Genomic DNA, 19,142 nt, shown 5'->3' with positions numbered 1-19,142 from the left:
TCTTAAAGTACATACTTGTTGGTTTTTTGAATGTCTCCTAAAAATGTGTTTAGTTCAGATTAATTAAAATAGCCTAGACACGTAGTATTATAAAGCTATACAGGAATCGTGTGTCATATACTCACGTAAAAGGCACAGTAACCAAAGGCTAGAAAATATATGTAAGTGATCTAATCTTGGTCACATTACCAAGGAAAGAAATTGAGTCTTTACACTTTCATCTTAGAAATTTTCCCTTGCATCCCTAGTTTTTAGAAAACAAACAGACAAAAAGCATTTATTGATTTCTTAATGTGTGCAAGATACTGATTCAGGCATGATGAGAAGGGAAATCGTAAAATGCCCTTTCTAGTCCCACAGTGCTTTACTGTGTGTTTGTTGAGTAAAGATAGAAAAACATTAAAAAAAAAATGAAGAAAAAGTTAAAATACATTACTAAAAATACAAGAAATGTAGGAAGTTACATATGGTTAATTGCCAGAGCAAAGCAGACATTACTCACTAAACTTTGAAATGGATTAAAGACTTAAATATATGGACCTAAAATCACAAAACTCTTAGAAGAAAACATAGGAAAAAATGCTTCTTGACATGGGTTCTGAAAATTATTTTTTTGGATGAGACCTAAAACACAAGCAATAAAATAAAACCTAAGTTAGTCAAACTACATAAACTAAAAAGCTTCTGCAGAACAATCAACACAATAAAAAGACAACCCATGGACTGGAAGAAAATACTGGGAATCCACACATCTGAGGAGAGATTAATATTCAAAATGTATAAACAACTGACATAATTCAAGAACATGAAAGCAAGCAGTCCAATTAAAAAGTGGGCAAAGGACCCAAATAGACTCCCCCCCCCCCCAGAAAAGACATTTAAATGGCCACGAGACATATTGAAATGTGCTGAATTTAACTGATCATTAGAGAAATGCAAATCCAAACCACAGGGAGCTATCACCTCACACCTATTGGAATGTCTGTTATCAAAGGACAAGATGTAGCCAGTACTGGGGAGGACATGGAGGAAAGAGAAACTGGGAGGGTCAGGAGGAAGACCGTTTGTATCATTGAGCAAGAGCGAGATCCCTGGACCTTTCCCTTGATTTTTTCCTAACATCCCTTCAGTACTCTGCTTTATTGACTATGCCAAAACCTTTGGCTGTGTGGCTCAAAACAACTTGTGGAAAACTCCTAAAGAGATGGGAATACCAGACCACCTGACCTGCCTCTTGAGAAAGCTGTATGCAGATCAAGAAGCAACAGTTAGAACTGGACATGGAACAACAGACTGGTTCTAAATTGGGAAAGGAATATGTCAAGATTGAATATTGTCACCCTGCTTATTTAACTTACATGCAGAGTACATCATGAGAAACACTGAGTTGGATGAAGCACAAGCTGGAATCAAGATTGCCAGGAGAAATATCAATAACCTCTAATATGTAGATGGCACCACCCTTATGGCAGAAAGTGAAGAAGAACTAAAGAGCCTCTTGATGAAAGTGAAAGAGGAGACTGAAAAGTTGGCTTAAAACTCAACATTCAGAAAACTAAGATCATGGCATCTGGTCCCATCAGTTCATGGCAAATAGATGGGGAAACAATGAAAACAGTGAGAAACTTTATTTTGGGGGGCTCCAAAATCACTGCAGATGGTGACTGCAGCCATGAAATTAAAAGACACTTGCTCCTTGGAAGAAAAGTTATGACCAACGTAGACAGCATATTAAAAATCAGAGACATTGCTTTGCCGACAAAAGTCTGTCTAGTCAAGGCTATGGTTTTTCCAGTGGTCATCTATGGATGTGAGAGTTGGACTGTAAAGAAAGCTGAGTGCAGCCGAAGAATTAATGGTTTTGAACTGTGGTGTTGGAGAAGACTCTTGAGAGTCCCTTGGATTGCAAGGAGATCCAACCAGTCTATCCTAAAGGAAATCAGTCCTGAATATTCATTGGAAGGACTGATGCTGAAGCTGAAACTCCAATACTTTGGCCACCTGATGCAAAGAACTGACTCTTTGGGAAAGACCTTGATGCTGGGAAAGATTGAAGGTGCAAGGAGAAGAGGACAACAGAGGCTGGATGGCATCACCGACTCAATGGACATGAGTTTGAGTAAACTCTTGGAATTGGTGATATACAGGGAGGCCTGACTTGCTGCAGTCCCTGGGGTCACGTAGAGTCGGGCAAGACTGAGCAACGAGAACTGAGCTTCAGTACTCACGGCTACCCCAATATTTTTCTGGATGACAATGTTTCAGTTCAGTTCAGTTCAGTCGCTCAGTCATGTCCGACTCTTTGCGACCCCATGAATCGCAGCATGCCAGGCCCCCCCGTCCATCACCAACTACCAGAGTTCACTCAGACTCATGTCCATGGAGTCAGTGATGCCATCCAGCCATCTCATCCTCTGTCATCCCCTTCTCCTCCTGCCCACAATCCCTCCCAGCATCAGAGTCTTTTCCAATGAGTCAACTCTTCGCATGAGGTGGCCAAATTACTGAAGTGACAATGTTTAGGACTTCAAAAATTAGTCCTGTGGTAGTGTTGTATAGGAGAAGGCAATGGCACCCCACTCTAGTACTCTTACCTGGAAAATCCCATGGACGGAGGAGCCTGGTGGGCTGCAGTCCATGGGGTCGTTAGGAGTCGGACACGACTGAGCGACTTCACTTTGACTTTTCACTTTCATGCATTGGAGGAGGAAATGGCAACCCACTCCAGTGTTCTTGCCTGGAAAATCCTATGGACAAAGGAGCCTGGTGGGCTGCAGTCCATGGGGTCACTAGGAGTCGGACACGACTGTGTGACTTCACTTTGACTTTTCAGTTTCATGCATTGGAGGAGGAAATGGCAACCCACTCCAGTGTTCTTGCCTGGAGAATCCCATGGACAGAGGAGCCTGGTGGGCTGCTGTCTATGGCGTCGCACAGAGTTGGACACAACCAAAGCAACTTAGCAGCAGCAGCAGCAGTGTTGTATAATTCTACTTATGAGGCTGGTGGAATAAGCACATTCATAGCAACAGAGAGTAGAATTTATCAGTGATTTGAGTGAAGGGAGAAAGTTATAGTTTAAAGGTTACAGAACTTTGGTTGAAATTGATGAGAATGTTCTAGGTATAGATACAGAGGAACTTCCCAGGTGGCGCCAGTGGTAAAGAAGCCACCTGCCACTGCAGGAGACATAAGAGATGCCAGTTCGATCCCTGGGTCGGGAAGATCCCCTGGAGGAGGGCATGGCAATCCACTCCAGTATTCTTGCCTGGAGAATCCCATGGACAGAGGAGTCTGGCAGGCTACAGTCCTTCGGTTATCAAAGAGTCAGACACCACTGAAGTGACTTAGCACGCACAATCACTAATGGCAACGCTCAGACAACATTATGAGCATTTTTGTGAGTTGTATACATGGAAATGCTTAAACTATAAATATTGTTGTATATATTTTACAAAAATCTAAAAAGTCAAGCTTATAAAGTTGTACCCATTATTATAACTCTCATCCTGCCTCTAAAGTCATTTCCATCTGCCTGTAGCTCTTGTCAACTAAATGCCCATGATACTTCACACTCAATACAAAAATAAAGCAAAATCCTTTTTTTGTGTAAGTAAAATTTTTTTTGTTTTCTGTTTTTTAATGTATTTCACCCCAGACTGAAGAGCTCAGAAGTTGTTGAAGTGTGTGGGCTGTATTCTACAGCTTCTCAGAGCCATCTGAGCTGGATCATGTGCATCACCACTGCCCCTGCAGTACTTCCGGAGCTGAGGGGCCGCTGTGCCTTGACAGATACTCCAAGGGGGCAGCTGCGTCCTTCCTGCCACACTTTAGCCAGCCTAACTCGCTATGTTAATTTGTTAAGGCTGTAATCACAAAATGCCATGGTGGCTTAATCATCAGACAAATCATTTTCTCATACTTCTAAGGGCTGAAGTCCAAGGTCAAGTGTCAGCAGGTTTGGATTCTTCTGGGGTTTCTCTCCTTTGCTTGCAGATGGCCACCTTTCTTTTCATGTGCTCAGTTTTTTCTTCTCATAGCAGTCAGACTAGATTAGGACCCACTCTCACAGCTTTATTTTAACTTCATCTCCTTGTTAATAGTCCTGTCTCCAAACACAGGCACATTCTGAAGTACTGGGAGTTAAGACTTCAACATATGAATGTAGAGGTGTCACCGTTAAACCCATAACCTTTGCCGACATGTGCAATGCTTAAATCTAACTAATGTGACAGACAAATAAATATTTAATGCAGCTTAGAATGCCTGCTTAGTTTTAGGGAGTAGCCTGATTTCCTCATGCCCTTTGTACATATACACATACTGTTATTTCTATTGCTGACCTATTAATGGTGAAAAAGAATTTATGTGGATTTTATTACAAAATTTAATGAATAGATTTTTATCAAATTCTCCAAATCCCTTCTCAGACTTTTTTAACTCATTGTACTATCCACTGGTCCTGTTTGAATAATATTTTTTTAGTTTAGCTGTTTGATGTATTCACTGTATTTGACAGTCCAGATTAATCTGTTTTTATCCTGCCAAGTGGGCTTCAATCCTGTTCTGTAAATCACTCTACAACTTGCTCACAGTTTGCAGACCACTGGAGCTGCACTCCCTGGTGTTTACACGAATCCTAACTGAGCTTCAGCCTAGGATTCCAGAGTGCGACAGTGATACTAAGTCTCTAATGAACACTGCCATTGTCAGTATACAATTTTTTTAAATTTATTTATTTTTGGCCAGCCTGGGTCTTTGTTGCAGCACACAGGCTCTTCATTGCTCCTTGCAGGCTTTCTCTAGTTGGAGCAAGTGGGAGCTACTCTTCTATTTGTGGCCAAGGGGCTTCTTATTGCAGCAGCTTCTCTTGTTGCAGAGTACAGGCTTTAGAGCTCATGGGCTTCAGTAGTTGTGACACACAGGCTTGGTTGCCCTGCTGCATGTGGGATCTTAGTTCCTGGACCAGGGATCGAACCTGTGTCCCCTGCATTGGCAGGCAGATTCTTAACCATTGAACCACCAGGGAAGTCTCAATATACAAAATTTTGATTTAGGCTTTTTGGTCTGTTTCTACATTATTTTCTTTCCTGTACAATCAAATTTAAGTGACTGTTAAGAGAATTTTATGTCATCTGCTGACATCCTGCATGGTACCTAATATGTTCCTGTGTTCTAGGAAGGCAAAACAGTAGGAGTATGCAAAAACCAAATTAATCTCAAGCTTCATTTGCATTCGTCTGGTAAAGTTTAAATGTGATTTAATATCTCAGAACCAAATTAGATGCATATGAGAACTGTAACTACAGAAAACATTTAAATTTTTGAATCTGCAGCTCTCAAAATTCACCATGTTCTGATCTATTCTTTACAAGCAGGCAGATTTCATTTAAGCCACTTAATCATAATTTGCCATTTGTATATGCAGAGATTTTAGGCTAGTTACCTTTTAACTCATAAAATGAAGAGACTATGAACCTAGCAATTAATGCTATAGCCAAATTAAAAATAAGAAATGGTGAAAAATATTAAAGCTGGCCAGTATTTAAGAATGCATTGCAGACTATTTATCTCTTTATCTCTGTTGGGTTTTTCTTAATATAACTATGATTAACACAAGATGAAATATTGTGTGACCATTAAAAAGAATGTTATTGAAGACCATAACTCAAAATGGCAAGTATTTTATGTTATAAATGTGGGGAATAATAGATATTCAATGTTATTATGATTTCAATTAGGTTAAGGTGAATAAGAAATCACATTAAAAGAATACATCAGTTACTTTCAGTGATGGAAATACAGTGATTTTTTTCTTTTATTATTTTAAGGGATATGTGTGTATTCATTTTGATTTTAAAGATTTTTAAAAATATAATTGCTTTCTAATATAAAAAATTTTATTTTTTTATAAGATGTAAAACTGCAATAAACTAAAATTGAGGCACCCTATATGTTAATTCATCAATCCTCTAACTCCTTATCTTACCTCTAATTCCTTTAACTTCCCCCATATAAATGTTATTCATCTCAGCTCAGTTGGTAAAGAATCTGCCTGCAATTCATGAGACCCTGGTTCGATTTCTGGGTCAGAAAGTTCCTCTGGAGAAGATAGGTTACCCACTCCAGTATTCTTGGGCTTCCCTGGTGGCTAGATGGTAAAGAATGCACCCATGATGTGGGAGATCTGGGTTCGATCCCGGGGTTGGGAAGATCCCCTGGAGGATGGCATGGGAACCCACTCCAATATTCTTGCCTGGAGAATTGCCATGGATAGAGGAGCCTGGCGGGCTAAGACCATGGGGTGGCAAAGAGTCAGACACAACTGAATGACTAAGCACATAGCACATCTCTAACCAAAGTTTTTTAAGAGACTTCACTTTCTTATCTCTAATTCCTTTAAATTCCCCCAAATCAATATTAAATGTATTTATTACCTTTAATTTTATTACATATTTTTCATTTTCAGATTACTTAGGAAGTATAAAGACAGTTAAATGCTCTCTTTAAAAAAAGAATAAGACAGATTATCCCAGCTAAAGAAATAGCTCTTTATAAATTCCCTGTAATGAGGACACAGAAATCAAGCGAAATGCTTTGACTTTCAGAAATTAAAGCAGTTACCTAACTTGTTAGTCAATGTTTGCGTAACTGTTTAAAACATTTTCAAGCGTTAAGGTTTGTATGGGGTGATTGACTTATACATGCAGTCAACCATCTTGCAAATTAAAATACAAACCACCAGATCAATATAAGCCTGTTGGAAATGCTGAGGGAAATTTTTTTTTTAATTTCAACTATGTGCTTCTTTAAAAAAAAAAAATGGGTTGTCTATTTAATTTGCAATTCAATTTCTAAATTACTACATCATTAGGGAATTATAAGAATTTTTACTTTGGCCACAGGGAATATCACTGACTGTGCTCAAAGACCATCTTGTCATTTTTATCTTCTGAACCTCTGCTCCTATCTTGACTTTTGTCTTTAATAACCAGTACTCAACTCAACATTTAGAAAAAAATCTGACCTAATATATTCTTGCCTTCCCTGATGGCTTCGACAGTAAAGAATCTACCTGCCAATGAAGGAGGCCTGTCAACCCCTGAATGGGGAAGATCCCCTGGGGAAGGGTATGGCAACCTACTCCAATATTCTTGCCCAGAAAATTCCATGGACAGAGGCACCTGGCAGGCTATTCTTACCAAATTACTCTGAACTCTTTTTTCTCTGAAATTTTATAGAATATATAGTCTCTACCATTACTTTGATTTTAACATTCATTTGTTTTATAATACAACTGTTACTTATAATGGTAAATGATTGATAGCACTTCGTGAAATTAAGTATTTTCCTTGTATCTTTAATCATTACAGTTATCTAGGTAGAGTTGCTTACAAGTGAAGAGTTCAAGGTATGAGTCACTTTGTACAGGCACTGAGTCAGTTGGTTTTGGTATCAAGGACTAAGCCCAGATACATACACAGCAAGAGACACACAGAGTCTCACCCGTGTTTAGTTTACTTTTTACAATTATCTTACACTGAATATATACATATATATTTTCCTTCCTCAACTTGCAGATACTTCTTTATTTTAGGGACCATGGTTTCCATATCTGACTGCTTATGACTTGAAATGTGTTATTAAAAACAAGGATTTTTTTGAGTCATATCCCTTAAAGATTTAGATTCAGATTCTCTGAATCTGGACTGGAGCCTGGTAAACTGTATCTTAGAAAAAGTATTATAAATACATCCAAGTAAGAAAATACTGTCTTTGGCAGGCCATCAAAGCTTTTTTTCTTTTTCCTTATTGACGCTGTCTTCATAAGAGCCATGATTAGTCCCATAGACTAATCCTGAATATATTCTGTTATTTCCCAAGAATAGTTCTACATCATGGGTAATTCTTTTCTGTGATGCATCCCATATTCAGATTCACCACTGGAGCTTCCTTGATTATATTACTGTGAAAATAATTTTATATTATTGTTAATTTGAAGGAATCCATTCATTTTCTCTCTGTGGAACTTTTACCTCCTTGTGAATTCTTTCCGATTTAAACTGTAAATTCTAATAGAACTTGGACAGCAAAAGCCATAATGGGACAGAAAGTTATTGGCATTTAAAAGCTCTTCCTCTTCCCATGAAGTCTGCTTGCTTTGAGAGCATATAGTTTAATGGACTTTGCTGGTAGCTCAACTGGTAAAGAATCCGCCTGCAATGCACGAGACCCCAGTTCAATTCCTGGGTTGGGAAGACCCCCTGGAGAAGGGATAGGCTACCCACTCCAGGATTCTGGTCTGGAGAATTCCATGGGGTTGCAGAGACTCAGACAGAACTAACTGACTTTCAGTTTAATGGAAACAATCAAGTGAGTCTTGAGGTTAGCAAAATTTTTAAAAGTGCTTCTCCATCAATCATATTTCTTTATAGCACATTTTCTTAGAGAGAACATATTTAGTTAAGTTATTAATATCACTCTATTAGTAAAACAAAACTTTTAACACTCCTCCTCTTTAATCACAGGTCCTTATAGCACATTCACTTAAAACACACAGTTAAGTTATTAATATCTCTACTCTCCATCCAGATTCTTTATGGCAGTTGTTCTAATGAGAGTTTTTAGTGACATGTCTGGCTTGAGTTAGGAGTATTGTCTATACGCAATATATAATGAAAAGGATATTTCAAAGAGGCCTACTAAAAGAGTTATCAAGCCAGTGCTGTAACAACTCGAGTAACAAATAATTGGTTTAACCTCAAAGTGTAAGATAAATATGAGCCTGAAAAAAAAAAAAAGTGAAAGAGTTAGTTACTCAGTCGTGTCTGACTCTTTGTGACTCCATGAACTCTAGCCACCAGGCTAGAATCTGTCCCTGGGATTCTCCAGGCAAGAATACTGGAGTGGGTAGCCATTCCCTTCTCTAGGGGATCTTCCCAACCCAGGAATTGAAGCTGGGTCTCCTGAATTGCAAGCAGATTCTTTACTGTATGAGCCATCAGGGAATCCCGAAATATACATATATACATAAATAACTTATACATATATAAATAAATATATACATATATACATATGTATATGTACATATATAAATAAATAAATAAGTTAAAAAGTAGAGGAAAACGGACAAATCTCCTTTTTAAATTCCAAATAAATCAACTTTTTATATATTGAAAACACAGCATAATATAACAACAAGACAATGACAATGAATCCTACATTTGATCTTACTTTGACATGTCAGTTTAAGATACGAAAGCCTTTCTTTTTCAGCAGTCCATCCCAATATTTTGCTAAAGTACAACAGGATTATTCATGTTAATTGTTAGTGTAGAGAATATTTCTTTAACTATGATTTGGATATTGTTAAAGTGCACAAGTCTTAAACATACACAAATCTTAGATGAATTTTTAAAATATATATGAACCTACATAACCTCCTGGATCCATGTACAGAACAATTTTTAGAAGGCTTCCTTTTTTCCTTTTCCAGTCAAGCCCAGAGGTTCTCAGTCTTCTGACATATCGCTATAAGCAGTTGTGCTTGAAATTCACACAAATGGCGTCACACACTGCAGAGTCTTTAATGTCTTCCCTCTTTTGCTCATCATCATGTCAGTGTGATTCATCCATGCTGTTGTGTGGCAGCAGTTCTTTCTTTTTATATTTCAGGCTGTATTTCATTCTATGAATATGTCACAATTTATTTCTTCATTCCACCTTTCATGACACTTGGGTTGTTTCCAGTTTCCGGCTAATAAAATCAGCCTGTTATGAACATTCTTGAAGTGCCTTATGCACTGATTTCTCTTGCATATTTACCTTATGTTGGAACGGCTGGGTAATTGGATAATCATGTTTTTAACTTTGGTAGATACCGCCAAAAGTTTTCTAAAATGATTATATTATGTTTCACATATACCAGCAGGAAGTATATTGAATGGCCCTACATCATTGGAAAAACTTTATAACTCTTAATTTTAGCCATTAGCTATTATGGTTCAGATGGTAAAGAATCTGCCTGCAATGTGGGAGACCTGGGTTAGATCCCTGGGTGGGGAAGATCGCCTAGAGAAGGCAACTCACTCCAGTATTCTTGCCTGGAAAATTCCATGGACAGAGGAACCTGGTGGGCGGCAGTCCATGGAGTTACAAAGAGTCAGACATGACTGACTGACTAACACTTTCACTTTCATTAGCTATTAGGAGATACGTGGTTTCACTTTACATTCTGCCAGTAATTACTGTTGCTATGCATATTTTCATAGGCTCATTGGTCAGATGAATATTTTGTTTGTTGAAGTGTCCAATCAATAGTTTTCCTTGATTTTTCTATTTAAGGAGTTCTTTTTATATTCTTGACAGGAGCTCTTTGTTGGGATATGCACTGCAAATAGCTTCTTCCCATCTGTGGTTTGCCTTTTCACTCTCAATGGTATCTTTTATTGTTGGTAATTTGATTTCTAGTTTGTTTAACTTTATGACAATAAGAAAAAAATGGGATTTGATATATTTAGATTGCTTCAGGGATTTATTTTAACCATAAATCTGTGCTTTGGAATCACACATATTCTGTAACTTTGGGAAATTTTATGCAATATCTTCTTTGTTATTAAAAAGAATAGCAGTATTTTAAGATTCCTTCTAGCACTACAATTCTTTATTGACAACTTAAGTATCATTCTGGAAAATTTTGTAAAACATTTTGTTCTCCTCCATTCTACAATATTTTATTTCACACAGTATAGCTCTAAAAAGTTTTAAGCGTGGTCGCTATAAATATAATTACCATCATTGCAATAATGAATCATAGAGTAATCTTAACAAAACAGAGTTGCTGCCTCATTGCTAAATTCTTACACCCAACACACTCTGTATTTTTAGACTGTATGGAGCTCACAAGGTTTTCCTTCTAAGAACTTATGTTAGACAGCTATTCAAATGGCATCCTAAAGACCAGTTTAATTTCTTGTTAAATATGCTTTCAATTATTTTCTAAAAGTGAGAAAACAATGAAGAGAAAAATCTGTATCCTTCAAATCAAAGAATGTAGATGAAAAGATTATTTTATTATTTTGTTTGAAAATTTATTTTCTCTGCAACCTGGCTTATTTTCAGTTTTCTACACAGGATACTTCTATGTCATTCTACACATAATATCATTAACTTTCAAACAAGCAATCTGATCATTTTAATAGTATATTTCTGTCTCTTTTTAATTCATGTGGTTACCTTGAATGGTTCACCTTTATCTTCATGTATTTTTTTGTATGGAAGAGCCAATATTTTGAATAGTGAAAAACCACATTTTTATATATATAAGGCTTGTTTCTCAAGCTATTGACTTGAGAAAGCATTTTAAGAATTTTAAATAGCCACTTCCCAATAGGAATATAAACCAAGTTTTGCGAGCACTTTGTTTTCCAGTGCCAAAACTCCATCTTCCTTTTTCCCTTTCAGCCCCCCTCCTCCCTTCTTTTCTTCTTTTTTATCCCTTTGTTCTGTCTACTCATACATTATGCATATAGATTGAACACTTACTATGTGCTGAACTTACTGTAGTCCCCCACTCTAACCACAAGTCTTTAACACCAGTTAAAATTGATCACAAATGCCCCTAGATATAGCCACCCAAATGTCTACTGTGCATTACAGAGCTTGGATGATGCTGTACCAAGTACCACATGTAATATCCTTCTCTTATTTTTGTCTTTATGTTCACTTTCTGGTTATTGCTGCTGATTTTTAAATATTTTATCAGTTCCCATGAAACTCCACTATTAGAGATACTTATCTGCTTTGCTGAATTCACAGCGTATTGTTGAGGATGAAACACTTTCTTTTCCATGTTGGACTCAAAATTCTGTGCCTTCTGCATCAACTGGAATTTTTTAATATCCTGGAGTATTAAATATCAAATTATTTTATGAAGAAGATTGAGGAAAGTTTCTTTCCCCATATTGGAATCTACAAGTTTGTATTCCCAAAGCAGGAATTCAGATCTCTTTCTCTTTTAATACCTCTGAATCTTTTTGCCGTTCTTCCATCTCTTGGCAGAGGTGACTTCATTTTATATGTCTCTTAAGCATGCTCACAAATTCAGGTCCAACCCTGTTCTTTGCGGGGTGGGGGTGGGTGGTGCGGCATTGGAGAAGGTATTTCTAAGAAACGGCATTGAAGTGAAATTTAGATTCCCATTGTTTATTCTGTTCCATATCTAACTTTCAGCATTAAAACTGGTTGGTCCCATATCCTTGTTTTGGTTCATAGTGATAGCACTGTGTCTAATCTGATGTATAAATCTCCTAATTTAGAACTGACCTGATCCCATAAAGAAAGCAATTTAGAAAAAGGAAAATATGGCCTCTGTCCAGTCCAAAACTTCCAATGATAACCCAGGAGGTTTTGACAGGGTAATTTTCTGATCTAACCCAGAAACAAATTGAATTTATAATTATAGATTATAGTCAAATTAGAGTCTCCTTTGTGTAATGTGAACAATATCAAGTCTCCTTCCCATAATATGAATGACATTAAGAAAAAACATCAGAATGCTGTTGGCATTTTGTTGGCAGCTGGGCTCTTGTTTCAGAATTCCAGTCAGTAGGTGCAAATTAGGTTGTTCAACACAATGGACCACAGAAGCAGTAACATCAAGGTTAATAGGAAGTGATGTGGTTTCTTTTCTTCATAAAAACAGATAAAAGGGAGACTAAAACGCTTCCACATTTTAATTCTAATTTTGTATAAAGAATGGTAAAGGAATGGGAAGTTATAAAAGTGAACTTGTATATATTTAATTAATATTTATTGATGTTTAATACATGCCTATACTACTCTATGTACTAGGAATACAACATTTCAGCTCAATAATAAAACATAATCCCTGACTTTTAAGAAATATGTGGGTTATTAGAATTTATGTATTTTTGTTTCTTCATTTAAATTACAGTATTATGCTATATAGAGATCTTAATTTCAGCACCTGTTTTGCTTCCTGATATGATTAATCTCTCTTAATTTTTGTTTACTCTTGCCATCTTTAGGAGATAGTCAACTTCAACTGCCGAAAACTAGTGGCTACAATGCCTCTTTTTGCTAATGCGGATCCTAATTTCGTGACCGCCATGCTGAGCAAGTTGAGATTTGAGGTGTTTCAACCTGGAGATTATATCATACGAGAAGGAGCTGTGGGTAAAAAAATGTATTTCATTCAACATGGTGTTGCTGGTGTCATCACAAAATCCAGTAAAGAAATGAAGCTGACAGATGGCTCATACTTTGGAGGTTAGTAAAAAAGAAAATGTAACTCAGATGAAATCTAATTTGCTTGCAATATGTATCTTTATCAGAGTTTTGGAGATGTCAGAATGTTGATTTATTGGGCTTGAATGTGGACTTGTATTTGAATTCTGATAAAAGTGTCTATAGTGTGTCGACTGAAAAAAATGCATAACTAAAAGTTGAGAATTATGTTTTATTTGGCAGACAAAACTGAGGACTTAAGCCCAGGACACAGTATCTCAGATAACTCTGAGAGACTGCTCCAAGAGGTAAGGGAGGAGCCAGGATATATAGCAGTTTTTGCGACAGAGACCAGGTAGTTGAAACATGGAATGATTACTGTTGGTTAGAGAAAACCAGATATCTCAAATTAATGAACTTAGTGCTTTTCTTTGTATGAAAAGATGCAAGAGGTCTGGGCTCATTGAAATTATTCTTTTGATGTGCACTTCAGTTGTCTGGGGCTGGTATCCATGCTTTCTCATCCTTAGTCTCCTCTGAGAGCATCATCTGGGGTGGGCTGCAGCAGTTGTCTGGTAGGTGGTGGGCATCCTGTTTCTCTCCTGAGTTTGCTCTGGGCTCACCATTGGGTGGCTGTAATGTGTTGGATTGATGGCTGAACATCATTTGTTTACTGATATGGCAGGCAACATTTTTTCACTGAAAACTGGTATGTTTTCACATTTCAGTGTCACATGTTCAGTGCATATGCATTTACTATTGTATTTGTTAGAATATTGCTTCAGCTTCTTAAACCAGAACCAAGTAACAGTGGCTTAAGCAGATTGAAAGTATGTTTTCCTCTCACACAGAAGTCCCAAGAGGGTTTAATGACTCTCTCCAAGACAGTTTTTAGGCATGCAGATTTTATTTATTTTGCTGGGCTGCCATCATCTAGAGTATTTTCCTTATTTATACCAGACAAATTGATTCCTCTCCACAATATGGACCACAGGAAGGGAGAAGGGGGCAGAGGAATTGAAGAATGAGCAGTTTCTCTTTAGATATGTACCCAGAATAGCGAACTTCACCTCTATTCACACACGATTGGCCAGAATTTAGTTAAAAGAGTACCTCTAGGCATAAGGAAAGCTAGGGAATACAGCTTCTAGTTGTGTGATATATTAGTCAGGGATTTCTAGAAAAATGGAAGCAATAGGAGATATATAACTCCTATTGTGTGTGTATATTTATATATATTCACACACATACGGAAAAGGAGATTTATTATGAGAAATTGATTCATATGAGTATGGAGGCTGACAAATACTATGATCTGCATCTGAACCTGAAGAACAGGAAAACGGGTGATTAAATTCAGTCTGATGTAAATACAATCTGAAGGCAGATGAGTTGAGATGTTAGCTCAAACAATGAGATAGGAAAAAAATATTCGTCTCCCCTTCTTTTTTTTCTCTATTCAGCCCCCCGTGGATTTGGAGGATGCATACCCTGAAGAGGGCAGACTACTGAGTCACCTGGTTGAAATACTAATCTCATTTAGGAACACCCTCATAGACATATCCCAAATTATATTTTTCTGGGCATCCTATGACCAGTCAAATTGACACATAATTAACCATCACAAGGGGCTATTTGCCTTGCTGAAAATTCTGACATTTTGAGTTGTTTCCAGCTTTTTACTGTAATGAGCTGTATATATTTATATTTGTGCAAATGTACAAAACTTGCCTATGAGTTGATTTACTGGGCCAAAGTCTATGCATACATTTAAACTGAAAAAACATTAAATCATTTCTTTGATGAAACTGCCAATTTCTACATTGCTTTACCCATTGATTTTTACATTTTTCCTCCTAATAAGTAAGATTGGCATCCCCTTATTATTTGCTTTGTACTTCCATTATTAACAGTGATACTGAGGCATTTCTTCATAGATATGGATTGTTTTTATTTGATTTTCTATTGCTATTTTTGCATTTTTTAATGTGTTGTTTGTCTTCTTAAAGCAAATTTACAGAAATGTCCCTAATGTATTTTTGATATAATGTAACTGTTTTCTCCAAAATTATTACTTCTTTTTAAACTTTCTTTCTAATTTTTTGTTTTATCATTCTGATCTTCATTATTGTCTATTCGATTTGAATTTTAGAGCATTTATGTTTCTAAAGTGGGTTTTTTGCACTGCAAAATTATGAAAATGTTTCCGTATTTACTTCTATTTTATTTAGTTTCACTACATTGTTATTATAATTTTAACTTGTTAGAACAAGTGACGGGGAATGACTATTGATGTCTCTTAGTGCCAGTTCTGATTTAACATTAAAGACAATGATTAATACTACAGTGTCAGACATTGGCAAGTTTAATAGTTAAATATTACTCAGCAGTAGGAAACTGAAATATTTTCTTTAGAAAAAGTCAGGAAATCTGCCTTAACATATCAGGTTTATTCTACAAGACAAATTCAAGTGAAATATTTTCTTACCATGGGTGAGGTATTCACATATGGCTCTTATTACTTTGTACTAATTCTTCACAAACTTTATAATATGCCTTTAGAAGTTTTCTCTGTCAGAATTAATGTCTCCCAACTCTGTGTCTCCATACTACTTCTCACAGCTTTCCAGTGTTGACTTCTTTCTGCCTCATACTGAACACTGTTGCTAGTTACCTGTCTTCCTTCTGATATTAGATGGGAAAAATGTGTGCATCAGAATCATTGAAGAAGCTGTTTAAGTTCAGGCTCTCCCTATCAGAGATTCTAATTCAATAAATCCAGACTAAGGATAATACTTTATTTGTTTATTCAATTAGATAATAAATAACCAGTATATTTGAGCCCCTGAAAATCAGTAAAAAGAAAGTATTCAAATCAAATTAGTGATGTTGGCTAATCTGAAAACTAGGCAATATATTCATTTTTATTTTAAAATAATGATTATAAAAGCAACAATAATATGCTGAGTTTAAGAAGTTTTCTTCAATAACAGCTATAAAATTTATTGGGAAAAGTTTTAATTTTATTAAATGCTTATTTGGAATATATCAAATTAACCATAGGTATGAAAAGTGAAAGTCACTCAGTTATGTCCGACTCTTTGCAACCCCATGGACTATACAATCCATGGAATTCTCCAGGCCAGAATACTGGAGTGAGTAGCCATTCCCTTCTCCAGGGGATCTTCCCAACCCAGGGATCAACCCAGGTCTCCAGCGTTGCAGGGAGATTCTTTACCAGTTGAGCCACCAGGGAAGCCCAAAATAACCATAAGGCTCTCATTCATTAACCTATTGCAACTGATTAAACCTATCAGCTCAAAATATTTGGCCAGTTTTTGGTTCACCCAATGATTAGCTTCTTTGACTTTCTCCCCATTCATTAAGGATGATTTTTAATTCTTCATCTTTCTCTTTCTTCCCACTCTTCTTCCTTGTCATGATTCTGATTGCATCACCCACTTACTCTTGTGCCGATTATGCTAAGAAAAAAGAAAGAGGAAATTAGGGAAAGCTAAGAACTTTAAAAATATCTACTTTAGTAAGCTCAGAGAATTAGTGTTCACATGAAGAAAAAGTAGAAATTGAAAGTTGATGAAAATAAATAAAACCTGGTAGTAAAAAATAAAAGTATAATCCAACTTTGGGGGAAAGTGTTTTGGGAAAAAAGGTTTTTGAAGTAATTAATGTAAGTGTGACAAGTACATAAAAGTTTAGAAAGGAATTTCTGAAAGTTGTTATTATGCAATAAGAATATGTGTGCTCAGTCACACAGTCATGTCCAACTCTTTTCAGCCACGTGGATTGCAGTTCTCCAAGCTCCTCTGTCCATGGGATTTTCCAGGCAAGAATACTGAAGCAGGTTACTGTTTCCTCCTAAGGGGATCTTTCCCACCCTGGGATCAAACCCAGGTCTCCTGTATCTCCTGCATTAGAAAAAAGGATTCTTTACCACTGAGACACCTGTATTTCCTCATATGTGTTTAATCTCTGCTCAATCTCTATGCCTTTTCTCTCCCTAATATTGTTTGTTTTTTTTATTTTCTTAACTTTTTTCAGAGCTACTTAAATATTTGTTATTTTTGTGGTATCTTCAAAGAAGGAGTTTTTATTTTACTTTTCACTTCACTAATTTCTGTATTTTTTCTGTATAAAATCTGTTCTACTTTTTACTTTAGTTTTACTTCTTTTAGCTTCTTGAGTTTAAAAGCTAGTATATTTATTTTGAACTACACTTCATCTTTGATGACTGCAATTTATAATATACATAGTCTGTTTATACTGCTTTGGTTAAATTCCACTGCATTTTTAATATAGTGATTCATTATTACTTTGTAAAAATAGATTGCACTTTCCATCTGGATTCATTGTATAGTACATGAGTTATCTTTTAGTTAAATTCTCTTTAAAAATTTTAAATGGAAACATTTGGGGATGGAATGGTGGAAAGAAAAAAAGCACATATAATGTTTGAGTAGGAGAATTACAGAATATCAAAGATGTTAAATACATTATATTGGCAATAAGTAATGTGTAAGAAAGATAAGATTAAATGAGATTTATTTTAAAAGAGGAATGAGGTGATCTTCAATTACTAAACCTAGTTAAACTACCAAATGTAATTATACATAAAATAAAATTTTTCTCCATCCTTTTTCTAAATTTCTTAAGACATAAATGATCATCTTTAAATATAGTTTTACAAAATGACTGATGAAGTTATCCCTCATTTTAACCATTTAACAAATATTTCACCTATAGTTTATTCCAGTGAAACAAATATCTACTTATTCAATCCAGCTCACTTCAGTAAGAAATTCTCCAAAATAGCAATTGGTTTGGGTTCAGTGCTTTTAGTGTCATTCATATTTTCATTATGGTGATTTGAAATGGCTATTAGTGGGCCTGTCCTTTGGTGGACAGTTTATGGAAAAAAGTAGGTCTGCATTACTTTCAGTTATTTTACACATACAATTGATATTTGTTCAATTTAAACACCAAATAAGATAAAGAAAGGCTGTTAGAATCTAATAATAAGAACTGTACTTATTTAACATGTAAGGGTTTAAAATTTATACCCCTTTAAGTATCTAATATGAAATTTTGAAAGTGATAGAGCATACTTTTGTAGTGTATTAATTTTGTATTTTGCATCAGCTGGACATGGCAAGTTCACAGTATTTTTAAGCAGAAGAGCCTGAGATCAACTTCGTTATGTTCTTTCCACTCTTCCAAAGTGTCTTAAGTGAGTAAGCATAATCAATGCACAGGAAACACTCCAACTAAATGACAAGCAAAATAGTGAGATATGGAGACATTCGAAGATCAAATTCAGAATTTCGTGTTTGGTACCTAACTTCCTAACTTGATTTATTTCTACAATAATACAGGACTGTTTCTAGACATATATATATGTCCAGAGAGGTTAACTTCATTAAAATTCCCAATAATGTATCTCTGTATCCATAGTTCATGATTTTAAACAAAAGCTTTTTTTCTAATATAATGTTTCATTATTAATATTTCTGTCCACTCACCTTGTAGTGGTTGTCTCTCCACATCAAGTGTTTTAATTGATTCAATCCCTTGACTTTACATCTTTCAAAATGTTTCTCTCATAGGTTCTTCTTATAATATATTGAAGTTTAGTGAAGTGAAATTCACTCAGTCGTGTCCGACTCTTTGTGATCCTATGGATATACACTCCATGGGATTCTCCAGGCCAGAATACTGGAGTGAGTAGCCTTTTCCTTCTCCAGGGGATGTTCCCAACCCAGGGATCAAACCCAGGTCTCCTGCATTGTAGGTGGATTCTTTACCAGCTGAGCCACCAGGAAAGCCCCCAAAAAGTGGTGTATAATACACCTTCCGGAAAGAAAATACTTCCCTTGATG

At 36.1% G+C, this 19,142-nt stretch overlaps 1 protein-coding gene across 1 annotated transcript in view; it reads left to right on the top strand.

Moving 5' to 3' along the window:
* The window catches only part of HCN1 (hyperpolarization activated cyclic nucleotide gated potassium channel 1), a 447,958-nt gene that overhangs the window by 379,989 nt on the left and 48,827 nt on the right, over positions 1–19,142 (top strand). Inside the window, exon 6 of the mRNA XM_086362551.1 lies at positions 13,050–13,290. Coding sequence (XP_086218677.1) covers positions 13,050–13,290 — 241 coding nt within the window. The remainder of the gene's footprint in view (positions 1–13,049; positions 13,291–19,142) is intronic.

Source organism: Bos grunniens, chromosome 20 (genome assembly GCF_055505025.1).
Source record: "Bos grunniens cultivar Pamir isolate PY7600 chromosome 20, Bosgru_T2T1.0, whole genome shotgun sequence".
NCBI lineage: Eukaryota > Metazoa > Chordata > Mammalia > Artiodactyla > Bovidae > Bos > Bos grunniens.
Note: the sequence above shows the minus strand (reverse complement) of the source record. Positions and strands in the feature narration are given on the sequence as shown.